Source organism: Vulpes lagopus, chromosome 17 (genome assembly GCF_018345385.1).
Source record: "Vulpes lagopus strain Blue_001 chromosome 17, ASM1834538v1, whole genome shotgun sequence".
NCBI classification, from domain to species: domain Eukaryota; kingdom Metazoa; phylum Chordata; class Mammalia; order Carnivora; family Canidae; genus Vulpes; species Vulpes lagopus.
In genome coordinates this window covers 7,094,904-7,115,581 of record NC_054840.1, presented here as the reverse complement: position 1 = coordinate 7,115,581, position 20,678 = coordinate 7,094,904, and the positions used below count along the sequence as shown (strand labels likewise).

Below are 20,678 nucleotides of genomic sequence, written 5' to 3'. Positions count from 1 at the left end.
CCTGATGTTTAAATTGTTAGAGTGAGTCTAAAATTAAGAGGAAGTGGTCTCTGAGGGGAGAGCTGGAGAACTTTTCCGTGAGGAAAGTATAGAGCGTATAAGCACTGAGTATGAGGCCCTGACATTGTTTTCTTGGGTGCGTGGAGGACTTTGTGCTCTCATCTCCTGAAGAGATTTGAGTTTGCAGACACACATTAGATTGCTCTTTCAGTGCAGTGTGAGGACAGGATTAGAGATAATCTAATTCTGTGCTTTGGTGTGTGATCTGCAGCTTTACTCAATAATTCTTTTATACTATGAGCTTTTTCTCTTTACCCTCCTTACCCCCTGATCATACACAAGGCTTATAAATCGAAATTTCTCAACCAATGCTTTTGAAACTGGCATTGATTTGATTGTTAATTTAATTCAGAGAGCCAGTATGGTGAAGTTTGGGCAATCAATGGTTCTCTTCTTAACATTTGGCCTGCCAAATTAGTCGTAAAAATACCCAATCCGTTATCAGAACCCCCTAGCCAAGGGTAACTGGCAAATAGCCAAGTCTTCCTTAGGGTTTGTGAAGGAACCAGTGCATTGCTTCCTGAGGCAGAGGCAGAGGCCCTGAGCTGTGCATGGTGCAGGAGCATATGAAGTCAGTCATTTAGTCCCCAAGGTCCTGCTTGGATTCTGATAGCTGGAGTTTGGGAAGAATAGTGGGAAAATCAATTAGACACTAACCAAGTAAGACAATTTATACTCCTAGAGACCGTTCTTTTGGACACTTTGTAAAGGATTTTATTTTTGCATCTTTCTGATTTGTTTGTATGCAAGAATCCAGGCTTTTAATGGGCACTAAAGCGTATCCAGCCTGGCACTGAAGCTCAGTGGTGAGGAGTAAGTGATTTCAATCCCAAATGTTCTGAAAAAAACCAGAAAATGTTGTCAATCACTCAACTTTTTTCAAATATCTGGTGTAGAAGAGAGACAAATTTAAAGATATCTTTTTAATTTCAATATGAAATAAAAATCAAAGAAAGGGAAACCAAAGAAAGTGAGGGGGCCAGATAGATAACCTGTAGGGTCCCTTCTAGTGCTATCATTCTTTGGTTTTACAATTAGAATCAACTTTCATTTGAGTCTGTGGAGGCAGCCCTAGAGAAAATACTGTAAACCAGTAGATCTCAGCAAAAGTGGACTGCTGCCTAGGGGGAATTTTGGAAATCCGTGGGGGTGTCCATCATTCTCATGATGGTTGTGGACACTTGAAGTATTAAATGGGTAGGAGCCTGTGCTGTTAGACATTCTGCAGTGTAGGGCTGTTCCACAGAATGAAGCATTGTCCTGTGTCTTACATAACTTCTGAGGGTCCCAATGGATCTGTTTATAAAAACAGGTTTATAAATTATAAAAACCTATTTATAACTTCTGAGCCTGAATCTGTCTCCATTTTACATATTAACGCAAAGCATTTTTTCATGATTTTATATGCATTGAGTTTCCCAGAGCTGCAACAGCTGGGTAAATTGAGGGACGGTTGTAATTTGTTTTGTCTGGAATTTACCAAGAATTGGCCATTATTTTGGAAAGCCACATCATCAAGAGCAACATGACTCATGGTCTCTGAGCATCAAATAGCACACCTGTGTGAGTTTGCATTTATAGTGGTTCTGTAAATGACAGCATATATCTGACAACTTCATTATGTCTCCTGTTGTATATGCCCCGGCTTCTACACACTGAAATATTACTTTTCCTAGAAGTGACTTTTCTTTTATTTACCTTCCATACTCAAGGCATATTGATTTTTTAAAAAATCAAGTTTGTAGCTCTGGAAGATAGTAGAGAGTTCCTTAAAAAGGTAAAAATAGAACGACCCGATGATCCAGCAATTGCACTACAAGCTATTTACCCAAAAAATACAAAAATATTAATTCAAAGGGATACATGCACCATGATATTTATAGCAGATTTACCTACAATAGCCACTTACAGAAACAGTCCAAGTGTCCATCGACTGATGAATGGGTAAAGAAGCATATTATTCAGTCATAAAAGAGAATGAAATCTTACTATTTGCAATGACACGGATGGAGCTAGCGAGTATGATGCTAAACAAACTAAGTCAGTCAGAGAAAGACAAATACCATATGATTTCACTCATACGTGGAATTCAAGAAACAAAACAAATGAGGAAAGAAAAGAAAAAAAAGACAGGCAAACCAAGAAACAGACTCTTACCTATGGAGAACAAACTGAGGGTTACTGGAGAGGAGGTGGGTGGGGTTCTTTTTCTTTTTTTTTTTTTTGCCTTAGTTTTCTCTTTAAATGCCCTATTTCCAAATGCAATCAGATCCTGAAGTACTGGGTATAAGAGTTCAACATATGAATTTTTTGGGACACAAATCAGCACTCGTAACAGGTCAAATAGGTGATGGGGATTAAGGAGGGCACTTGTTTTTTTTTTTTGGGGGGGGTGTGTGTTTTTTAAAGATTTATTTATTTAATCATGAGAGAGAGAGAGAGAGAGAGAGAGAGAGGCAGAGACACAGGCAGAGAGAGAAGCAGGCTCCATGCAGGGAGCCCGACGCGGGATTCAATCCTGGGTCTCCAGAATCACGCCCTGGGCTGAAGGCAGCACTAAACTGCTGAGCCACCCGGGCTGCCCAAGGAGGGCACTTGTGATGAGCGTAGGGTGTTGTGTAGGTGTTGAATTACTATATCGTACACCTGAAACTAATATTACACTGTATGTAAGCTAACTGGAATTTAAATAAAAACTTAGTAAAATGTAATTTTAATGACTATAAAAAATTAAGTATGTAGGAAGGTAGCATTATCTCTTGTTTGCATTTTAGGGTAGCAAAGGAAGAATTTCAAATTTATTACTTAAAGTTGATTTGGTGTACTAGGGTGGAGAATCAGTATTCTAAATGAGAGAAAAATTTATAAATATTCTCTACTAATTTAGTAATGCATTAAAAAAATTCTTGCCTTGGGCTATCTTCCCAGTCATATTTGCCTTGTGCTATTATCAAAAATGATTCTGCATTCCTTGGCTAACCATCAAGTGATTGACAGGGGGAGACATTGATTCCCAAAGTATAACTGCATAGCTGGAGAAAATCAATGTGAAGTACAACGTCAGGGTAGAGATGGCCATCACGAGCGTCTGCCTGGTGCAGACCATCGGGTGGAAATTTCCCAATGGAGTTGTTCAGAGATGGCACATCCAGATCCTTGAGAAGTACGAAGGACTCATCTGAGCAGAACAAGAGGGAACAGAGTGATTTCTCATAGTCTGCAACTCAGATATCCTTTTTAAATTACTCACTCTTCGAGTATATTGTAAAACACCCCCTTCTTTCCATTTTGTCATATCCCTAGTGTTTTGTTTTATTTCTATACCCAGAACTATTTTTTGTTAAATTGAAAAACTGCCAGCCTAAAGAGCAGTCAAACTTAGGACTTACAAGTTGAAAAGAGAGTTGGGGACAAGATACCAAGGGGATTCCATATTTGAGATATTCTCTATCGATCTCCTCTTGTGTACCCTGAATGCTGTATGATTTGGAGTTCAGAGAAATTTGGTCCTTTTCAGTGTGAATTTCTTTCCAACTCAGAGAGTCTATGGTTCTGTCACATATAGGTATACAGCCAGCCTGACATTAAATACTCCCAGGGAGCCCACATATGATGTTCACCTTTCCAAACTGTGCCTAATAAGCGCCTCTATAGTCAAGATAAATCACTGTATGTGCCTCCTACCACTCAGAGTCTGCTCTGGCTCTCTTGTACTCTCTTAGAATCACCTCCTCCATCCTAAAAGGGTGTAAAAGAGAAAGATCCACCTGGACTAGGTCAAAGATAGAGAAGGATTTCTCCACTCAAGAAACACATTTCCTTTGACATTCCACTAAAGAAAGCCATTAGATACATAAGTACTTTTTAAAAGTGTACTTTTACCTAGGAAGATTAAATCAAGAAGTCATGCACACTTGAATGTCAATTTCTCTAGTTAAAGAGAGTTTTTTCCATTAACATGCAGTTTAACTTATCGACTAATTCCTTAACCTATCTATCAACTAATTTACCAATTTCCTACAATAGCTTCTGACTTCCTAATTTATTTTAAGTGACACACATTGTTTTTTAAAAAAACATTTTATTTTATTATTATTATTTCTTAAACAATTTCTTCATTTAGAGAGAGAGAGAGCACAAGCAGAGGGAGTGACAGTCAGAGGGAGTTTTTTACTTTTTTACTTTCCTTTTCCTTTTTTCCCGTCCCTTCCCTTCCCTTCCCTTCCCTTCCCTTCCCTTCCCTTCCCTTCCCTTCCCTTCCCTTCCCTTCCCTTCCCTTCCCTTTTCATTTCTTTTCTCGAGAGAAAGAGAGAGCACACAAGCATGGTGAGGGGCAGAGGGAGAAGAGAGAGAATCTCAGGCAGATTTCACACTGAGCGCAGAGCCTGATGCAGGGCTCGATCTCACAACCCTGAGATCATCACCTGAGCCCAAATCAAGAGTCAGATGCTTAACCAACAGAGCCGCTCAGACACTCCTAAGTGACACACATTGTTAAGTGCCTACTATGTCAGGCACTGAAGTGAATAGCAGAGACACTGAACTCTTGATCTTGAAACATCTATATTCCAATCAGGAAAGAGTCAGGAAACAGATGATCCCACATAGCCAGTATTTAATAGTATAGAGTATTTATGAGGTGCTCTGAGAGCCTAGGAGTGAGTGGTGCTTAGAAAGCACACATTTAGTTTCTGGGGAAGTAGGGATGAAGGGGAAGGTTTCTGAGTTGCATCCTGAAGGGCGAGCTGGGCTTTTCCAGGCAAAACAAAATGGGAAAGGGTGATTTCAGACAGATAGAAGGGGGTAGCTGGAATGACATATGTGGGCTGCTTTGAGGATTGAGGAGGATGAGTCTGCAGAGGTGAACTGGGATCGAGTGATTGAGGGAGTGGGACCTTTTTTAATAGACTGGGGGAATCTAGCTGAAAAAACCATCCAGTTCATCTACTTCTACAGTTTTAAAGCTTTGTCTTGGTTGTCTTTGCACACATAGTGTTATTTGAGAGTCTCACATGTAAATAAGTAAAAGCAAGATGGCTCTGCTTGAGGAAGGGGTGTGAGGCCTGAGGCTGGTCTGCTCAGTATTCCCCTCACCCCATATCTCCCCAAAGCTCCAGCCCTCCTCTGTGGACTCATGGGGCTGCACTGAGCATGATGTGGGGATGGGTGTCAACTGCTCATTGGGGTTGTTCTCTTGATCCTTGATGCAGCTGAGCCCCAGACTTGAAGCTGCACCTTTGATTAATGGCAGAGATTAATGGCTAGAGTCAAAGCCCTCTGATATGCAGTTCTAGGAAAGTTCCTAGAAATGCATTCGTTCATCCAAAAACACTTATGAGGTTCCTTCTCTATGCGTCTCCGTTAGCTTTCAGAGATTTAAAGGTGAATAGGAAGAACATAGTTCATTTGTTGTGGGTCTTACAGTCTAGCGGAGAAGACAGACAAGAAAACCAACAACTATAATAAAATAAGAAAGGTGATATTAGCACGAGTTGCCTTAAAGAGCTGCAAAGTTGAGTTCTGAGTTGGGCAGCCAGAAGGACTGTCCCTAGGGCAAGCGGGCATCAGGAGATACGAGAAGGAGTGGAGAGGAGTCTCCAAGAAAACAATGTGCCAATGCTGCAGCTTCATTCAGGCCTCTGGGATCAGTAACATCGGGCGTGTTGCTCAGAGGGTCACTCGGGCTCACTTGGGTGACCAGCCATAGGCTACAGATAGCAGGCCTGGGCAGTTATTTTGAAAATATGGTTCTCTCAGTGACACTTAGTCATGAAATCAGTTACCTCTGAGTGCCAATTACCTGCCACCTCCCAGACATGGGATGGAATCAGCCATTGGCCCCAAATAGTACACCTCACCGGTTCAGGCCCAAACATGCCTTGAAGAAAGTCTTCACCAAACAGCATTTTGCTGAGATGGTTGTTACTCATTTCCTTCTCATTTTGTTAGTTTTTTTTTTTTTAAAACATCTTTGTTCTGTTTATAAAGTCACAGTGGGGCTAAGACATGTTGTCTGTACTGCTGTGGTTGATAGCATGGATTAAATGTGGATTGGGAGTGGGCTATTAGAAATCACAGGACTGGGGTGCCTGGGGGAGCTCAGTGGTTGAGCATCTGCCTTTGGCTCAGGTCATGGTCCTGGGGTCCTGGGATCGAATCCTGCATGAGGCTCCCCACAGGGAGCCTACTTCTCCCTCTCCTGTGTCTCTGCCTCTCTCTCTGTGTGTCTCATGAATAAATAAATAAAATTTCAAAAAAAAAAAAAAAGAAAAGAAAGAAATCACAGGACCTCAGGGAGAAACAGAGTGTGAATTCTCTTGGAAACATTGGTTTTGTGTGTGACACCGAATTCCAGATGGTGAGTAATGAAGTATCCCCATCACTGCTGTCCCCCTTGAGAAGCAGGTTGCTAGATTCTCAGAAACATCTATTCGGCCCCCTGGCATGTGAGAGCCCACGATCTTGCCCCCATGTCTTCTTCCCTCTTGATTAGCCAAGAAAATTGTGCATTTCTTCTCCCAAGAGGAATCCATCGGGCTCTCTGCCTCTCCCTTCCCTGCTCCTGTCTCATCTACCTGAGTGACCTTGGTCACTCTATCACCTGTCAGTGAAGCCCAGGCAATTTTAACAAATGTGTCTGGAAGAAAAGCAATTTGTCTGGCAACGCCTGTTTCTTTGCGTCTAAGAAGAGACTTGTAATTTTTCTGCCAAAACAGGCCTCAGGCGGACAGTAAGAGCCTGTGGTTAGGGGATGGGCAGCGTCTTCAATCAGGGTGTGTGTGATGCTACTCGTTACTGAACCTGACAGGGGCTCCCATTACAGTTGGGTAAGGAACAGAGGGCTCCCAAGGTCCCCAAACGAGAGCACCAGTGTATCAACACATACACGGGAAGCACAGAAGCTGCTCTCATAGTTGGAGGAGTGACCCCTGAGACGGGGCAAGGAAGTTTAATAATTTGCTGACTAAATGTGACCAGACGACCTATTTACTTTCTTCTCTAGATCTCCTTCTGTGAAAATATTTTAGAGGTATGGGAGGTGCGCTTTGCACAGCATGATGAATTAGAGTATTATGTTGTTCGGTCTTGCTATTGTTCATATCATCATTAGTGTATTTTATTGCTTTATCAAATGATGATGAAGATGGTGATAACATTAATGCTCATGAGGTTGCTTTCAACTAAATGACCCACAGGGTTAGCTGTTTCCGGAGCCCCTCCGACCCAGATTGGTTCCTCCTCATTGCTGTGGTGTCCGGTGGGCTGGGGCTGCCCTTTTCTCTGCTCCTCACATTTTTATGTAGGTGGCATCAGGTTAGCGTCAAAGGCAGTCTTGGAGGGAAAGAGATGTCACAAAAGAGAAAAGCACCTGTTTTTTGGCATCTTCCCTGGGCTAGGCCCATTGTACACAGTTTCTCATCTGCTGCTCAGGTCAGCTGTACTCGGATGCTGAGGCCACCGTCAGCAGCCCAGTCTCTGCTTTAGGAGAAGCAGGGAGTGTCATAGGAGCCACCCAGCCTCTGGAGAGAGGTCTAGAGAGGGGTCGTGACAACCACATGAGATTGCACACAGATCACATTCCCAGTGCCTGGCACACGGCAAGTGTTTAATAAATGACAACTATAATTATTACTAACTGTGGGCTCGAGTAAGGCACCCGATTCACTGAGCATTGGTTTCCCCATCTGGGAAGTGGCGATGGAGATCCCTCGTGGGGGGTGCTGTGGGTCCTTAAGGGAGCACATGCATGGTTCTGGCATGTGGCGGGCACTCTTCCAGTGGGAGCGATGGCAGTTGTTACAGAGGAAAGAGAATTGCACAGGCTTTCTCAGCAGTAGCCTCCCGAGGGTTTATGCAGGAGCCTTTGCCTTGGGGGGTGGGATCAAAGAGGTTGGAAGCAAGAATTGTTGGCTGATGGTTTTAGAGACTCAGCCCCCACAGGATATCAGAAATCATCTGGAGTCTAGACCAAGCCCTATGCGTGCCCAATTTCCTTCTAAATCAGAACCTTGAAAAGTTCCTTCTTGGGTTTTAAATCTTTAATCTGGAAACATATGTTCCCTCCTGCAAGTCCAGTTAGACATTCTGAGCGTAGAGAGAAATTTCCCATTTTCTTGTTCAACTTTTCTTCATGAGGCCCCTCACTTAGGTGACTCTGATAACTGGGGCTAGAAAGTCTTTGTGCGGAAGGGACAGCATGGGAGGAAAGTGACAGCCAGGAAAATTCTCGTGCACCCAGATGTTTTTCGGCTCGCCACTCTCCAGGAGTAGGTAGTGCCCCGATTTCTAAAGCAGATGGAAGTCATGCCAGCAAGGATGACAGATCCAAGAAGCTTTTGGGAGGGGGCCAAGCCATCACTCCCTGCCCTGAGGATTTAGTGGCTGGGGTTGAGGGTGAGTGCTAAGAGAGCATGCGCTGGCCCTTGTGTGGCTCCTCAGCCCATCTGATGACAAGTGGGTCTGGATTCCGCCGGGATGGGCTGCATTCCAGCACATTCTCGGGAGTATGAGACACAGCAAATCTCTCAGGGGCCTGGATCTGTTCTCTGTAGGACCTTCCCAGAGACATGAGACACCCCTCCTAGAAGAGAGATGCCATCTCCACTTTCCCCCAAAAGGGGCTAATGGAGGGCCGAGCAGGGCCAGAGAGCTAGGATTTAGGAGGCCTTGCAATGTGAGGAGGGGCACTGAGTGTTCAGAGCGGATGCCTGGGGTGTGTAAGGCCCCTGAGCTGTCGTGCACAAAGTCGGCTTCCTACCAGGCCTCTGAGGGTGAGGGCCGGTGCTTGGCGTAACTCCTCTTCATGGGCTTTTATCTCATGGAGGTTATGCCTTAGTCACTTTGAGCAACCTTTTCAGTGCCCAGAGTTGAGGCTGCTTACACGTCACTGGTTCGGAAAGAGGACTTGTCGTGGCCTCTTTTTAATTTCCTACAACACTTACCACCACTTGTAGTTACATGGTTTCATTTGTTTTCCGAGGCATAACTTCTTGGACGTTTTGAAGCACAGTCTTTTTGAAGGGGGCTATCCTGGTAGAGAGGAGACTTCCTTCTGGGAAAAATACCTTCAGATCCAAAAGAATGCTCTTTGTGCAAGGTTCATCTGGTGAAAGGGTGAACGGGAGGCAGGCCTGCTGGGTCTTTTGCTAGGGATGCACCGGGGGGTTTCAGAATCTGCCACATGGGTGCTTGTTGGCATTAAGGACAAATTCTAGCCTCTTCAGGTCGGAGACCTGGCCAATAGTATGGGCAGTGGTGATGATAACATGAGCAAACGGTACCGGGCATTTACCAGGTGCACGGCCATCCTGAGTACTTTACACACACCATCTTCATGAGGTGGTTATGAGGCAAAACAGTTATTGTTTCCATTGACAGATGATGAATCCAAGGTCGAGACAGGCCCTCCCAATCCTTCCCACCGGACAGGGCACACCTAGAGAACAGTAGCACTTGTGTGGCCAGGAGAAGGAGGTCAATATACACAGGGGTGACGCTGCTCACAGGTGGTGGTGGTATCCTGGGGCCTCTGCCACCGTCCAGCCCTGTTGAGGGCTGAGGGATCAACACACCCAAGCACCCAGCTTGGGAAGGTCTAGGTTAAGTACGTTTCCCAAGTCACATGAGTTGTAAACGGCAGAGCAGGGCTTGAAGTGAGGTGCATCAGTTCCGGGGGGCTGGCTGCATCTGGTGCCCGGATGCTACCTGGGGTTGGAAAGTGTGTGTGTGGAAGGTTGAGACATTGGACCTTTCTGTACAAATCTTTCCCCTCCCTGGGTTCTTTTTATTTATTTTCTTAACCCTTATACAGGCAATCGAATCTGAACTATTCGTTTTGCAGAGAAGGAAACTGAAGTCAAGAGGTGAGCGATTTGCCTAAGTGTCCTGAGCTGCGGAGGAACAGAGCTGGGACGAGGGTTTGGGTGTCCCGACTTCTGTCTCAGGCCCCTGTGGTCTCTTGCAGTGCTCAAGATTATTTCACGTGTGCCTGTCTAGTTTTTTTTTTTTTTTCTTTTGCATGGACATCTAGCTCTTTGTCTCAGAGTTCTTTCCTGTGTTCTGCAGCATTTCTGTGGCCAGTCCCCCCCACGCCTCGCTAGCTGCTCTCGGTATGCACTGTCCACTCTACCAGATGCTGCAGAGGCTGTGAAAGAAGCCCAGGTTGTCTTAGTTTGCTAGAGGAGGCTTATGTCAGAATCAGTAATTTGAGAGACTTGTAAATTTTTATAAAAATGGGCTCACCCTCTCTGAACTGGTAAGTGACATCCTTCCTACAGGGCTGTCAATCCAGCTCTATATACAAGAGTTCCATGAACTTCACAACACTCTTCTCACTGCTGACAGGTGACAGGAAGGCGCTGAGCTTAGAAAGTATTTTCGTGACCTGGGTTACAAAAGTTATGATCCAGAAAAGTGCTCAACTAATCAGTAGAGTAGGGTGAGCCACGGGTCCTTTTGAAACCCTAATAAGAGTGAAGGTTTTCTTGATTCACTTGGTTCTCTTGGTGAGTTCTTAGGGGCATGTGTGTGCATAAAGTAGCTGGGGGTTAATAGCCCCTGTTGCCAGGCAGATTCAAATGTAGGTTCAACCTTTGCCACTGACTGCCTTAAGGGCCTGGATAAGTCACCTCACCTCTCTGAGCCTCATATTTGTCATCTGCAAAATTCATATACAATGGTACTTATTTTGTAGGATTTGTTGGGAGGATTACGTAGCTGTGTGTAGCTAGTGCCAGATGATACGTCGGAAGTCCCCAGTGGTTTAGCTGTTGTGACTGATAAAATGTGGACACGAGTGGTCACCCAGGAGGGAAGTTGAGAGCATTAAATGCACAGTGCTTGGGGCACAGTATTGGATTAATAATAATAAAAACGACAACAGCAATAATAATAATGACTAACTTTAACCAAGTCTATGTCTTAGAGACTTTACAACATTGAGGGTAGCTGCTATCCTTATGAAGATGTCGACACAGAGCTGTGCGTTTGGACACTATCTTGGAGAACTAGTTTTCCAGAAGCTTGAAGACTGGCATGAATCTGTTTATCTTTCCATTTCCTTTCAGTGTTTCCAGTGTTCTGGGCAAACAAAGGGATGTGAGCTTGTAGAATGAATGAGTGATCCTAGATCACTGGGAGCCATCAGCGATGCAGAAGGGCCAGCCCTCCTGTGTTCACCTCTCTAGTCTGGCTTCAGTTGGAGGAGGGGAAAATGATCTGTTCTGAAAGACAAAACAAGGGAACTCAGCAGACTATCTAAATAGACTTGGAGTCTCTAGAAATCTTCCTCGGTCATGAAAATCCAACCTGAGATGAGCACCACAACTCAGAGATCCTGCTTAGGCTTTGTGGAGGTCCAGCCCTGGGAGGAGGTTGGGGAGCCTCGCCTGTGGGAAAGGCATCTGCTTGACAGGGCGCTACTGGCCTTGCCACTTCCCAGGGACTTGGTGGCCCTGGTCTTGCCTGATGATGGATCAGATGATGCCAAAAAGCAAATGAGGATGGCAGGAAATTCAAATTATAAGCCCTAGGGCTAAACCATAAACTAAGAATGCCAAGAAAAATGCTACTCAGCCCTATGGGCCTCATTGCCTTTTGGGTGCGTGGCTCCAAGGGTCTCAGCAGCACTTGCTGATGGAGGAGCAGGAGCTCTGGAGCCCTGCATTCTGGGGGTGGGCTTCTGGTCCTGCCACTAAGTATCTGCCAGCCTCTCTGGAAGTTACTTTAACCACTGACTGTCTGGCTCCTCAGCTGAGGGAAGAAATGAAGTCACCCTTCCCTCCTCTGTGTTGGTGAGGATGGGAAGGAGGTGCTAGGTGGGAGCCCCTCCTTGGTGTTCTGCACACATGGACTTGCTTATTGTCCTCGGTGGTGTTCAGTGGCGGTGGGTCCCTTTTCCTTGGGTTTTCTGCTTCTACTTTCACTTTCTGTCACCAGAACTGTGTTGTAAATCCGTTATTCTCATGACATTATTTCAAATACACTTTCATTTGCTACGCCTTTCCTTAGCGGAGAGAACGTGGGCCCCTCTGCCACACTCTTCCTCGCCCACCCACGCTCACACTGTCCACATCCCAAGCTTCCTTCCCATCTCCACTCTTAACCCCTTGCCTGTTCTGTACAATACGTGCATAACCAGTGTCGCCCCCTCCACTCTCTCCCCACCGTGTTACTACAATACGGATCTGCTCGTGTTGCTGAACTTCTTTACTGACCGAATGATCTCTTGGCCTGTCCCCTTGGGCAGACCTTCCCGCTTGGCCCCCAAGCCCCTCCTCTAAGAACCCACTTTGTTTCATGAATGATCCTGATGGACCATTTTAGTTAGGGGACAATATTCTTTGGAGAATGGCTGGGATTAGATTGTAGAGAGATAGAGACTCTGTGGGATCAAATTCAGGGTTGGGATAATTAGTCGTGAGACTTACCTCACAAGTTATTGAGGGGGGCTCTAGATTTTCCAATCGTACATTTACTGAGTTATTGAGGGGGACTCTAGATTTTCCAATCATACATTTACTGAGAATAAGAACCAATTTTACTTAAATATTTCAGAACAACTTGACCTCAGCAAGCTAGAGGGCCTGGGGGTTGTGCATCCACTATAGGTGTGGCAGTGACAGCCAGCTTTCCTCTTCTGTCTTGTCAACAGAGCTCCTGGAATACTGGGGTTGACAATACAGCCAGTCAGAGACTACCCTTCATAGCCTCACTTCTGGGACCAATTGTTTCAACCAATGTAAGTTATAGAGAAGGACTCATGAAAAAGTCTCTTAAAAAGGGGACAGAAATATGGGAAATGACCTGCCTCAACTTTCTGTTCTCCTTCCTGCCTTCTGGAACTTGGATGCACTGACTGCAGCTCCAGAAGCCATCTTGGATCCTGAAGTCACCCTAAGGATGGAAGCCAAGCACCCTCCGTGGTAGAGCACAAAGATGGGCCTGAGTCCCCACGACTGCAGAGCCACAATAGCAGCCGCCCTCCAGATTCTTTCTACACAAGAAAGAGGTGAGATTGTCTCTCATTTTTGGTTTTCTGTTGTGTGCGATTGAATCTGACCCTCATCTGCTAATATGGTAGCAGATGAGCAGTGATTACAATGTGGGCTTTGGAGTCAGACTGCTTTCACTCTATTCCCTGCTCTGTCACTTCTTAATCAGGTGCCTAAGGCGAGTTCCCAGACTTTTTACACGCCGCTGTTTTCTCATCTGTAATGTAAGGATAATGACACCATTTATCACATAGAGTCGATGTGAGGCTTAAGTAACATAACATGTTAAGCACTTAGAACTCTTTTGGTATGCAGGAAGTACTCAAGAAATGGTAGCTGCTGCTGCTATTACTACTATTATTACTACCATTATTGCCATACTTACCCATCCCATTGGGTGTTCGCCTCTACCAATAAGCAATGGGTCCTTTAGAGTAGAAACAATTTCTTACTTGTTTTTGGTACTGCCCTAGGACTGGTAGATGGTGGGTACGCAATACATCTTTACTGAATCACATCTTATTAGATTTTTGTCAAAAGTTTCTTATGAGTAGATGATAAAACTTACTGGTATTGTGCATCAGCCTGGGGACCGATGCCGTGTAAGCACACTGTCACTTAATCCCTATTTGAGATATGGGCCTAAAGGGTCATTGTAGGACGTGCATGAGCTCAGGAGTCATTCAGGCCTACATTCTGTTTGGGGTTCAAATGTAATAATATTAAAAGAGAACTGGAAATAAACTTAGGAGAAAAAGTCAAAGCAGGAGTCCTCACTCAAGTTCATAGGATGCTCTTAGGGCTTTGAGTTGGAGGCCAGATGTCAATGGCATGGTGGCTTTGCTTTGTGCTTCACCCTGAGTCAACTGAATTAGAGAACCTCTGGAAGCCATCCTGCTTCCGTCCCTCAATCTCTCAGTATGGTTGTAGGTGGGAACCAGGAAGAAAAACTATTTCCCCCTATCTCGTTTATTAATCTGGTGTATTCAAAGAGTTTTCTAGGTTTGGTATGGGCCTGGGTTCTGGTTGTGGCCTGTTGAACTATTAAAGGGTAGATAAGACCTTATGGACAGAGGGTAAAGGTTACAGCATAAGCTGCTTCCTCTGATAAGTTTCCCTCTACCTGTGATAAGGCTGTGGACATTACTGGGCTGGGGCATGACTGGTAGGAGGAGCTTGGGGTCACTGTAACTTTGGCTCTGGTCATATTGTAGAGGAAGTGGCTCTCTCTTAGTCAGATTTGCTTCATGTTATGAGCTGGTTTGCATGGCACAGAGGATGATGCCACAGAGCCGAGAAAATCTCTTAAGAATCTGCTGGCCAAATAATTTATATCCTAACCTAGGTTTTCTCTTTTTGCAGGTTATAGCTGAAGCAGGAGTTAAGTTTTGGTCCTTGTGAAAGAGTAGTTCTTAACCTTGGCTGCACATGTGACTTCTCTGAGGCTTTAAAAAAAAAATTCCCTGAGCTTTACTCCAGTCTGACTGAATTAGAATCTCTCGAGGTAGAGCCTGGGCATCAGCATTTTAAAAAGGAAATAAATAGGAATTCTAAGAAAACTAAAAGACAAGCCACAAACTGGGAGAAAATATTTGCAAAATCACATATCTAATAAAGGAATTGTATCCAGAATGTGTAAGAAAATCTTTGTGTGTGTGTGTGTGTGTGTGTGTGTGTGTAAGAAAATCTTAAAAGTTAATAATAAGGAAATGAAGAATCCAATTAAAGAAAGGGCAAAAGATTTGAACACTTCATCAAAGAAGATGAATGGCAAATAAACACATAAAAAGATGCTTTAAATATTAGCAATTAGGGAAATGCAAATGAAAACCACGTTGAAATATCTCTATATGCCTTTTAAAATGGCAAACAAACAAAGCAACAACAAAAAGCAGCAGCTGACAATTCTGAGAGCTGGCAAGGAACAGAGCAACTGGAATTCTCAGGTATGGCTGGTGGGAATGAAAAATAATACAGTCACTCTGGAAGAGAGTCTAGCAGTTTATTATAAAGTTAAACCTCCACTTACCACACAATCTGATAATTCCACTCCTAGGTATTTACTCAAGGGAGCTGACAACTTGTGTTCACACAGAAACCTGTACATAAATATTTGTAATGGCTTTATTTGTAATGATCCCAGACTGGAAGCAACTCAATTCAACATTCAACTAATAAATGGATAAATAAACTGTAGTATATCCATACAATAGGGTACTACTCAAGAAATGGAACTACCCACTGATACATACAATATGAATGAATATTAAATGCTTCATACCAAGTGAAAGTAACCAGACTCAAAAGGTTATGTACTGAATGATTCCACGTATATGACATTTTGGAAAAGGCAAAGGTATAGGGACAGAAAACAGATTAGTGGTTGCCAGGGGTTGAGGGTAGAGGAGAGGAGATTTGCAAAGAAGTAACATGAAGAATTATTTGGGGATGATAGAACTCTTCTGTATCTTGATTCTGGTGGAGGTTACATAATTATAGGTGTTAGCCAAGTTCATAGAGTTGTATATTTAAAGGGCTACATTTTACTGTATGTAATTATAACTCAATAAAATTGACTTCTCTCCCTCAAACCATTCTTTAGAAAAAAAAAGTTTTCCCAAGTAATTTAAATTTATAGTCAACGTTGAAAGATGTTGTTGGTATAACAAATTTGAATCTAAGTTCTGGTATTTAAATTTCAATTTTCTCACATGTAAAACTGGAGAGAATAAAACCTATCTTGAAGAGATATCATTAATTTTTTTTAAAGATTTGTTTCTTTACTTGAAAGAGAGAGAGAGGACCTGTGGGAAGGGGGAGAGGGAGAGGGAGAGAGAATCTCAAGCAGACTCCCTACTGAACGAGGAGCCCAGTGCCATGTGATGCGGGGCATGATCTCACGACCCTGAGATCATGACCTGAGCTGAAACAAGGAGTCTTATGCTCAACCAACTAAGCCACCTACACATGGCACCAAGATGTTACGAGTCTTAAATGTGATGCTGTATGGCAAGCTCTGAATACAGAGTTTGGCACACAATAATAATAACAACTGCTTATTTAGTGCTGTGTGCTAGACATTGCAGCAGGCACTTCCAGGCATCTCTAATCTTCACAGTGACTCTGAAGGAGCTATTGTTATGACCATTTTCAAAGTGGAGAAACTGAGGCTCAGAAAAGTTATGGAACTTGCTCAAGGTCTCACAGCCAGTCAGGGGCAGAGCCAGGTTCCAAAGTCCCTGATTGCAGGAGAGGCAGGGGTTTTCTTTAGGTGCTTGGTGCAGTGGTGAAGACACCAGTGATAGGGCAGTTCCAGGGCCTTCAGTAGAGCTGGGCCAGTGGTGTGTTGGTAAATGCTTAACAACTGACTCTCTGAAAATAACCAACCAACCAACTGACCAAGCAACCAATCAAACTCTATTTGGAGCATTCGCTGATTTTTATGGTATAAATGCGCCCACTATGGCTAATTTCAAGTTATCAACATGACCCTGCTGAATGCAAAGTTAGGGAGAGGTGTGTACAATTAGGACTCTTGCAGCAGGTGGAAGCTGGTCCCAACAGAGCACTGGCTGGATCAGCCTTGGGTCCTCCATATGAGAAGCAGAAAAGTCTGGGTTATATAATGCTATGGGCACCTTGACTGGGCGACAGCCTTCCAGAATACAACCGAGCCTGGATCTGGTTTCTAAATGTAATGTAGTGCTATGAAGGATGCGGTGTGGGTGATTTGTTTGCAGGATTCATTGTAGTTTGGAGGACGGGACCATAACAGAATGGACCTAGAGGAGAGTGGTCAGTCTGCATTAACTGGATAGGACTCTTAGTCCTCTGCTCTGTGCTTTTGGTGGGACCCCTGGTTATATGTCTGTCTCTTGTCCTACTATTGCTATTTTTGTCCTCTAGATCTATAAATTTATAGTGAATAGGAATCTGGCAACTTCCTCCAAATAGTTTCTTTGGCAATAAGCTTAGAAATGATTGCAATTGGGTTAAAGGCATTTGAAGTATCCACAGAATTCACCCATGTGAATAATTTATTTTCATTTATAAGAAAAGAGTCCTCTTTTCTGAAGGAACCTCAATTATTAGGCTATCGATACATCTTAGAGATGACTTCAGGAAAAGGGATCGTTCTATAACCAACAGAAGTAAGCCATGATGAGAGAGAAATAGAATCAGTCTAGAATTATTTCCCTCATTAAGTTAAAAAGATGTCAAATATAAACCGGTGCACTTTCTGGTTGTGTGTTCCTGGCCTGTGCATTCCCCACGGACGAAGGCTAGTCTGGACATACAGTATCTATGTAGAACTTTTCTTGTGATGATGGCATGCATTAGGATGCGGGAATCCGGAAGCACGTGAGCATTCTTGCTTCCGAAGCAGTGAAAGAGGCCATGAGGTTTCCTGCCAGGACATGACTTGACCCACATGATTTGCCACCAAAAACCCAGCAACACTTCATGCAATATAATGCTCAAGAAGCAGGATATGTTCTTTTTTCCTTCTTTTCCAAGTTAGTATCTATTGACCTATTCCTGGGAAGAAGATACTGTGGATCACAGCTCAAGAGAGAAGGAGGGAGAAGGAAAAGGAAAATAGGAGAGCCATTTCACAAATTATCAATATATAAGTCCTGGTACCTTATTGACAAAATGAGTTTTATGATTCTTTCTCAAGGGGAGCGATGGCACTGGTTGAACTACTTCTGTAGGATACAATCTGTTGAAGCGCTTGTGGCAGATGGTGCTTTGTGATTCTCATGATGGCTCTATATTTCCTAGCTTGGTTTCCTCCTGCTTGGGGGTCACAATGCCAGTTTTTGGCTCATCAAATCCCAATCATATCAGATTTAGTGACTTGTCATTTTGCTCCTCTGCCTACCCCTTTATGTATTATTTATAATCCTCGCTATATCCACTTCCCCACAAAGGGATTGACCTATCTTCCATTGAAAGGGAGAGTTACGATAAAAATGGAGCTATTAGGACATGACAGGGAATGAGAAGTTGGGAGGAAGCCGGGCACCAGATTAATTATTTGTATCAAAAAACAAGCAAAGGGGCGCCTGGGTGGCTCAGTAGTTGAGCATCTTCCTTCGGCTCAGGGGATGAGCCCGGGGTCCTGGGATCGAGTCCCACATTGGGCTCCCCACAGGGGGCCTGCTTCTCTCTCTGCCTGTGTCTCTGCCTCTCTCTGTGTATCTCATGAATAAATAAATAAAATTAAAAAAAAAAAGAAAAAGGAAGCTACTACAGTTGAGTCTCGAACTCCCTGGCAGTCAAGGCAAAAAAGGAGCCCAACGACCTCTTTGCTGACACTTCATACATCTCACTAATGAATATTCTAGAAGTGCAGGATGAGCAGTGACAGACTGGCAAGCACACTTTCCACAGGCCTTCCACTGTACTGAGACACTCACCTGATAATATGGATGCCACGGCTGCAATGATGAAGGACACAATGACACCAGGTCCTGCCATTTCCTTGGCCACCAGACCAGACACCACGTACATCCCAGTGCCCACACAGCTGCCAACGCCAAGTGAGATGAGGTCCATGGTGGTGAGCACCTGGGCTAGCTTGGTGCCATGGGCTGTGGTAGTCCCAGTTCCCTCAAGCATAGACTCCACTGGTTTGGTGCGCAGGATCCTGGAGTGCATGGCATGCCAGGCGGCCCCCCACTGAACCCGCCGGGGGTCCAGGGAGGCAAGGAAGCCACTCATCTTGGCTGATAGGGGTTACGGTGAAGGTCGACTGATGGAAGAGGGCTATGGGAGCCTTAGTGGATGCTTCTGGAACTCATCTAGTGAGCAAGGATCTCCTTTTTAGGAAAGGTCCGGAGGGACCCAAAGCAGCCTTCTTCTGGGCATGAATGCCTGCGGAAAAACACAAGAAGGGAGATGATGAGACCGAGCAGGAACAGGCTCTCACTTGGAGGTGTGGCTGGAGGTCAATATACTGAGTTGGTTGAGTGGGTCTGTCCTGTGTACTCATAATGCAGGAGGGTTGCCTTTCCCCTTTTGTGTGGCCTCCAGTCCAAAACAACAATCTGTCGTTTGCACTGTGTCCCCGAGTCGTTCTGAAGAAGAAGGTCTGAGTCAGAGCTCTGCTACTTACTGCTGTGGGACCTTGGGTAAGTTACTCCACTTCTCTGTGCTTCAGTTTCAACTGTATAATGGGGATAATGAAGCCTCCTGCCTAGTGTTGATGTGAAGATTAGATTAGTGTCTATAGAGAGCTTAAGACAATGCCTGGCACACGGGAAAAGCTCACCTGCTCTGGGTCTGCCAAGACTTGGTCTGTAATTTGGGGGCATATTCTCTGGGGACACAACATCCTCGTTTTTCCAAATACAACGATGTAAAATTAGACTTGTGACTTTCAAGAGGGACGATCCCACCCCATCGAGTTGTTTTGGAACTTTGCTCTCAAATAAACTGAAAAACCGTTTTGAGCATTGTTTGCTCTCCGAGATTGAGGAAGAGGAAATGTTCCTGGCATGTGGTGGGTGAGCCCCAGAGGTGCTAACCCGATTGGTGTCATCCAATTTTCAATAAGCTCACAGACATTTTTGTAGATGAAAATTCTGGTTATGATGATCCAAACGTAAAACCTAATTGTTTCATGTATAAACACATGGGGTTTTTCAGGAATGGTTTTAATACACAAGTGCTTTGACTTTTCCAGGAATGCAACTATAGAGTAAATGAAAGGATGATTGTAAATTCTTTGGTCTGGAACCGAAAAGAATTCTTCATCGCTTCAGAAACTCAAGGCCCCCCTTACAACGCCACCCATGGCACAGCACCTCCCATGCAGCACACCTGTGACAGCCTGCCGTTTGGAACTGGCACGCGGACGGTGATCCCTTACATAGTAAAAGCATCTGACAGCTCCCTGTGTGCTGGCCTGTGTTTACACACTGAGATATGTTATAATACACGTAGCTTATTCATGCATTTTGCTTCAGGATATTAAAGAGAAATATAACCAAACCTTTATTACAGAAAAGAGGTGCTGGGTCTGATAGAGCTGAGAACTATTATGTTAGATGATTTCCAAAGTTCTGACAAGTTAGAGAGTGCAAAGATGAGATGAAGCTACCTTCTTTGGAAGGCGGAAGCGTTACACAATTCTACAAAGAGCTCCTAAAGTACAGCTGAACATTGATGCCAACTACTGTGCTGACAAGCCTAGGACATTTACATTTACAAGCAGTACCAGCCCCTGTAATCTACCAATATTATTAATTAATACTACTTAGCACTTAATGTCACACTTGTCTGCTTGTAGAGGCTTTGCAAACACAACCTAATTAGAAGAATCAGGTGAAATGAGGTCCTTTGGTTCACAGGGGTTGGGTGATGGACCTACTGGCTTAATTTCCTCCTAGATTTGACAGTGTTGCTTCATACTGTGTTTTAATTCTTGACAACACCTTCAATATCACCACAGGTGCATAGTGCCACTGTATACAGCAGTCATTTCAAAGCCTAGCGTGTCAGCAGTCTTTTCCCTTTTCCTTTTTTTTTTTTTTTTAAGATTTCCAGATTTGTGAGAAAATGTGTCACATATATACCAGGGATGCTGCAAGAACAATTGCTTCGACTGAGCTCTTGTGA

At 44.1% G+C, this 20,678-nt stretch overlaps 1 protein-coding gene across 1 annotated transcript in view; it reads right to left on the bottom strand.

The window, feature by feature from the left end:
* The window catches only part of SLC7A14 (solute carrier family 7 member 14), a 111,936-nt gene that overhangs the window by 39,271 nt on the left and 51,987 nt on the right, over positions 1–20,678 (bottom strand). Inside the window, exon 2 of the mRNA XM_041731440.1 lies at positions 18,476–18,932. Coding sequence (XP_041587374.1) covers positions 18,476–18,779 — 304 coding nt within the window. The 5' untranslated portion in view covers positions 18,780–18,932. The remainder of the gene's footprint in view (positions 1–18,475; positions 18,933–20,678) is intronic.